Raw genomic sequence first — 6,078 nt, forward strand, 5'->3', positions numbered from 1 at the left:
CACACACTAGCAAACACATGCCCACAATCTTACACACTCTCTCACAATGCTCACATGCACACTCAGGCACACACTCACACAGTCTACACATTCACACACATTTGCTATATAGTTAGTTGCTTGTCACACTTACTGTGACTTTACCCTCTTGTTTTCAGAAAACTCCAAGTACATTAAGAACTTCCTAAGTGAGGAAGTGTAGCTTCATGTTTTAGAGCCATCACGGACCAAGCTGAAAGGCACACATATGGGTGTATCTGTTGGATTAATGAGTGAGACACAGGTTTTTAAGTGCTTGTATAGTTCAAAGTGCTACACCAGCCTGAAGTGCAGTGACTGCACTAAGAATTAGTTGAAGAGAGATCCAGGGGATGTGAGAAAGATGGCAGAACTGAAGAAGTTAAGGTGGGTGAAGACAGAAGTAGTAAACTTGGAAAACAGAGTTTAAAAAAGGCCACCTGCTCCTTTTTCTTGGATTCAAGGCCCTCTCTAACAAAGATCTCCCTTCCAGAGTTTCTTTGTTATCCCTGCTTATGTGTGCATGCACACACACACACACCTCACACACCTCAAATTTGTCACACATAAACCTGTGAAAAGAACATAACTTGAATCAGGTGTGGTGGCACATACCTTTAATTTCAGCACTTGGGAGGTAGAGGCAGTAGGATCTCTGTGAGTTTAAGGCCACCCTGGTCTATATAGGGAGCTTCTGGACAGTCAGGACTATGTAACGAGACCCTGTCAAGAAGAAGAAGAGAAAGAGGAGGAAGAGGAGAAGGAGGGTGAGGAAGAGGAGGAGGAGGAACAGGAGGAGGAGAAGGAAGAGGAGGAGGAGGAGGAGGAGGAAGAAGAGGAGGAGGAGGAGGAAGAGGAAAGATTGAAAATAGACATACAACAGCACCACCATCAGCCTGTCATATGATACTGGTCCAGCAAGGCCCTTTAACATGTGTCTCCCAAGGTACACAGGCAGAAAAGAGAAGCACAGTAAAGTGAGGTGCCATGATGAAATATAGAGGTGGGGACAAAGAGGCATTTAGACTTAGATTTAATTGAGAGAAGAAAATGGCTGGCCCCTACAGCAACTGTCAGAGGTGAAGCATTGGGGTATTCAAAGATCTAAGCAAGTAATGCTTAGATCTACTGCTAAGTCATATTTGAGGAACTCTTTTTTAAAGATTTATAGTGGTGGTGGTGATGGTGGAGGTGGTGGCAGAGGTGGTGTGTGTGTGTGTGTGTGTGTGTGTGCGCGCGCGCGCGTGCGTGCATGCACGTGCATGCTCACACTTGTGCATGCAAAATAGGGAGTCAAAATAGGGTTTCCAGGATCTGGAACTACAGACAGTTGTGAGCCAACCAACATAGAAGTGCTATTTATATCTTAAAGCCTGCTCTCTGGCCCTATGTTAAGAGATTTCTAATAAACAGAACTTTACAACAGTTGAATCCTACAACAACTTCTAAGCAAGCTAGTTACCATTATAAAACAATAATGCAGTTTGGAAGCTAAGCCAAGAGTCAGCCAAGAGAAGAGAGCAAGCTAGCAGCTAAAGAGGAGGCTGTGCCTCTGGACACTTACTGCCCCACAGTGTAGGAGGATCTCTCCCATCCCTTCTCTCGTCAAGCTCCAGTCTCCCTGACACTGAGGCCATGGATGGATGACTCAGCCTGCTTCAGTTCCATCCAGTTCTGTTCAGGTTCGCAGGCTTATGATACAGGTCCAGAGCTGAGTCTGTCTCCCAGTAGATGGTGACACAAATGAACCGGTCATCCTCCCAGCCCTCTGACTCACCCAGCAACATCAGTCCCTCCTGGGGCTCCCACAGCTTCTTGTACATCTCTCACCCTCACTTCTTACCACGCAGTGTGGCAATTATCTGTTTAAGTTATCTCAGATTTCCTCTGTACTTACAGTTCTCAGATGGCAGGGAATTCATCAGAGTCACCTCTTTGTCCCCAGTACCTGACAGAAAGGAGTCCTCTGCTAATGTTTACTGCATGAGAATAGCAATGCACAACTCAGAGAGGAGTGAAAGGTTCGAATAAGTAAGTGTGTGGGGACTATGGAACCTGTATAGGTCAAGGGAGTAGGAGTGAGTTCCAAATGAGGTGTTCAGGATAGCATTTCCAAAGCAGTGGCAATCAATCTGATTCATAGAGGTGAGGGATTTATAGACATTTATCAAATTTAGGAAGTGAATTTGTGATGGGGGTGGAAGCAGGGGCTTTATGAACGAGTGTTCATTCCCAGGTTGAGAACCCAGCTTAAGAAGGGAGTCATAAGTGTTCATAATGCATTAAAGAAATTGAGTCATCAAGTGGGTTGAGTAGGCGTGGCACTGAGAGGAGGTGACAGTCCTAAGGAGGGGTTGTAGATAGTACAGAGTGGTGGGTGGCTCTTCTCTCTTGTTTAGCTGGGGAAGAGCTGTTTTGTTTTTGTTTTTAGAGAACATAGAGATGATCCAACACGGTCCTAAAGCGAGTGAGTAGTCAGGGGTACATGGAGGTTCAATGGAATGGTCAGAAAAGGAACCTTTCAATCCAGTAACTACAAATAAATGATCTTACTGGAGAAATGGCTCAGTGGTTAAGAGCACTGTCTGCTCCTCCAGAGGTCCTGAGTTCAATTCCCAGCAACCACATGGTAGCTCACAACCATCTGTAATGAGATCTGATGCCCTCTTCTGGTGTGTCTCAAGACAGGTACTGTGTGTGTGTGTGTGTGTGTGTGTGTGTGTGTGTGTGTGTGTCTTTAAAAAAATAAAAAAGAAATATTGAACCAGTGAGTCCTTAAAGTGTTTACAGAGAAAAGCAAGCATGTAACCAACCATAATGAGAGATGGGCTTTTCTAAGGAAGAATAGGGTTGACCCAACTCACCTAAGCCTCCGAATTTATGATGGTATAGCATTTACCGTCCTCATTTTACTTCGTAGTCCAGGGATGTTAGAGAGCATTCGCAAGGGACCGAGAACTAGCTGGATATTACGGTCTGGGGGTGTGTGAAGCAAGACTGAGACTCTGAATGGATGGGGTTCAGATCCTCCTACAACTACTTCTCTTTTCTACCCAGAATTGGAGTTGACCATTCGAATCACCCTTTATGCGGTGATCTTTCTGATGAGTGTTGGCGGAAACGTGCTCATCATTGTGGTCCTGGGACTGAGCCGACGCCTAAGAACGGTCACCAACGCCTTCCTACTCTCCCTGGCAGTCAGCGACCTCTTGCTGGCTGTCGCTTGCATGCCCTTCACACTCCTGCCCAACCTCATGGGCACATTCATCTTCGGCACAGTCATCTGCAAGGCCGTTTCCTACCTCATGGGTAAGTGAGACAAACACTGTCTCCCCCTTTGCCCTCTCCCTTCTTAAAGTCCATGACAAATACATGGGGTTTTCATGATAGGGATGGAGGAAATCATCCTGGAGAGCTTGCAGAGGGCGCATTTCCAAGATGACCCTTTCCTTTACTCTTGTTTAGGGGTATCAGTGAGTGTGTCTACTCTAAATCTCGCGGCCATTGCCCTGGAGCGATACAGCGCCATCTGCCGACCACTGCAAGCACGAGTGTGGCAGACACGCTCCCACGCAGCTCGGGTGATCTTAGCCACATGGCTACTGTCTGGATTGCTTATGGTCCCCTACCCTGTGTACACCGTGGTGCAGCCCGTGGGCCCTCGAATACTGCAGTGCATGCATCTCTGGCCCAGTGAACGTGTCCAACAAACGTGGTGAGGAAGTCCCATTTCCTTCTCCCTCAGATGCTTACACTCCTTCCCTAAAGCAACGCTTCTAGGCTATGGGCTAGGTGGTGGAGGCAGGGATAGGATTTGGTTATGCCACTGGGGAGGGCAAGAGACCTGCGAGGAACCCTAAATTGGAACTCCAAATGTGGGGGTGCAGAATGAGGCTTGGTGAGAAAATTCTAGAAACTCCAGTTTTTGCCTCTTCATCTCCCTGTGCCTGGCCACAGGGAGACAATGATTGGTCTTTGTTGTGTTCCCAGGTCCGTGCTTCTGCTAATACTTTTGTTCTTCATCCCGGGTGTGGTTATGGCGGTGGCCTATGGACTCATCTCCCGCGAACTCTACCTAGGGCTCCGCTTTGATGGTGACAATGACAGCGAGACCCAAAGCCGGGTCCGAAACCAAGGAGGCCTGCCGGGTGGGGCAGCGCCAGGTGGGTGAAAAACACGAGGGGCGAGGCTTTGGTGATGGGCATGAAATCCTTATTTGGGTGGATCTGAAAAAATTGCAGAAAGGTGGGAGGCCGCGGTGAAAGCTGTGGGGAAGGAGCGTCGATCAGAGGTTAGGCTGCAGTTTGAGAGCAGTCTGCCTTCTGCTTTGATTGCCCCCTCTGTGCTCCGTGCTCAGGACCTGTCCACCAGAATGGGGGTTGCCGGCATGTGACCAGCCTGACTGGGGAAGACAGTGATGGCTGCTACGTGCAACTTCCGCGCTCCCGACTGGAGATGACAACGCTGACCACGCCCACTCCTGGGCCAGGCCCTGGCCCTCCGCCCAACCAGGCCAAGCTGCTGGCTAAGAAGCGGGTGGTGCGAATGCTGCTGGTGATTGTTTTGCTATTTTTCGTGTGTTGGCTGCCTGTGTACAGTGCCAACACGTGGCGCGCCTTCGATGGCCCAGGCGCGCGCCGAGCACTCTCAGGGGCCCCTATCTCTTTCATCCACTTGCTGAGCTACACCTCTGCTTGTGCCAACCCCCTGGTCTACTGTTTCATGCACCGCCGCTTCCGCCAGGCCTGCCTAGACACATGTGCCCGCTGTTGCCCACGCCCTCCACGAGCTCGCCCACAGGCTCTTCCGGATGAGGATCCTCCTACCCCCTCCATCGCTTCTCTGTCCAGGCTAAGCTATACCACCATCAGCACGCTGGGGCCTGGCTGAGGGGTTGGGAGAGTGGAGAGTGAAACGAGATACATAACTACTATAAAATGACCCATCCAAACACATAAAAAACAAAATCCAGGATTCATCCAGGTGGTACCCAACACCATGGACAGACCCCTACACGCAGAAAGCAGTATCTTTGCTGCCCCACCTGAAACAGACAGGAGTCTTACATAGGAAAGGAGGCTCACTTCTGATATGAGACTGAATCCCTCCCTAGACATCTGGCACTGACCCCATTACATAGACAGACACAAGGTCCATAGCAGTAAACTTCTCCAATACAAGGGGAACTCTGGCAAGGGCTGATTGGCTCCTCACATGAATATACTAATGGCACTATTCTATGGTGCCCCATAGCCTAGTGCGGTAGTGACTTAGGACATTGTGGCTGTCCCTAGTTTGACCTCATCATTGCCTTCCTTATCCAGCACTGAAATTATCAACAGGCCTAATCACATGCCTTTTGGAGCCTCAGATCTTTCAGCACTGAAAAGTCCCCTCGTCCCTTTCCATTAGGGACTGTGGAAAATCCTCTTCCCTCCTGCCTCTCCTCCCTCGCCAGACTACATCATAAAAGAATAAGTGACTTAGTGTCCTCTGGGACTCCCTGAGCTTTGGCAGGCAGGTGAGCAGGTGTGGTTTACAGGAAACTTCTTCATCTGTTTGCTCCCACGACTCTTCAACCCCATGTCCGACCTTGTGCAAAAAGAGATGAGCATGTCCTCTCTTGATTGTCATCTTGGACCTAACCCTACTCCAGTGATGTAGTCGCTGGGACTCACTGTGGCAGGTGGGATATCCATGACACTTCAGGACTCCTGAGTACACCTTCTCATTTGGTGCCATTGTTAAAGTACTATACTAATGGCTGCCTGTTAATTTTTTGATGAAAAGATAAAAGATGGAAGACTACCTGAGACTCAGATTATTCGACATGTGTTTGAAACGCCAAGAATCAGACCGTGACAGGTAGATAGACGTTAATTAAAGAGTGAGGTCTTTTTACTACATGCTTGATCTCCTTTAGTGTCAGAAACTGGCCAAGATGCAGCTGAATAGAAGTGTCTTCACTAGATGTAGCAACAAAGGGACCTGTGGGTGATGGGCTGGAGTGTAGGACTGGAGATAGATCAGTGTTAGTCTCAGTGCCCAACTGCCTTTTTG

At 48.7% G+C, this 6,078-nt stretch overlaps 1 protein-coding gene across 1 annotated transcript in view; it reads left to right on the plus strand.

Annotated features, from left to right (window-relative positions):
* The window catches only part of Cckbr (cholecystokinin B receptor), a 10,635-nt gene extending 4,809 nt beyond the window's left edge, over nt 1-5,826 (plus strand). The window contains exons 2-5 of the mRNA XM_021213166.1: nt 3,076-3,327; nt 3,484-3,733; nt 4,009-4,181; nt 4,376-5,826. Coding sequence (XP_021068825.1) covers nt 3,076-3,327; nt 3,484-3,733; nt 4,009-4,181; nt 4,376-4,908 — 1,208 coding nt within the window. The 3' untranslated portion in view covers nt 4,909-5,826. The remainder of the gene's footprint in view (nt 1-3,075; nt 3,328-3,483; nt 3,734-4,008; nt 4,182-4,375) is intronic.
* Nucleotides 5,827-6,078: the final 252 nt, after the last annotated feature.

This window comes from Mus pahari, chromosome 1, assembly GCF_900095145.1.
Source record: "Mus pahari chromosome 1, PAHARI_EIJ_v1.1, whole genome shotgun sequence".
Lineage (NCBI taxonomy): Eukaryota > Metazoa > Chordata > Mammalia > Rodentia > Muridae > Mus > Mus pahari.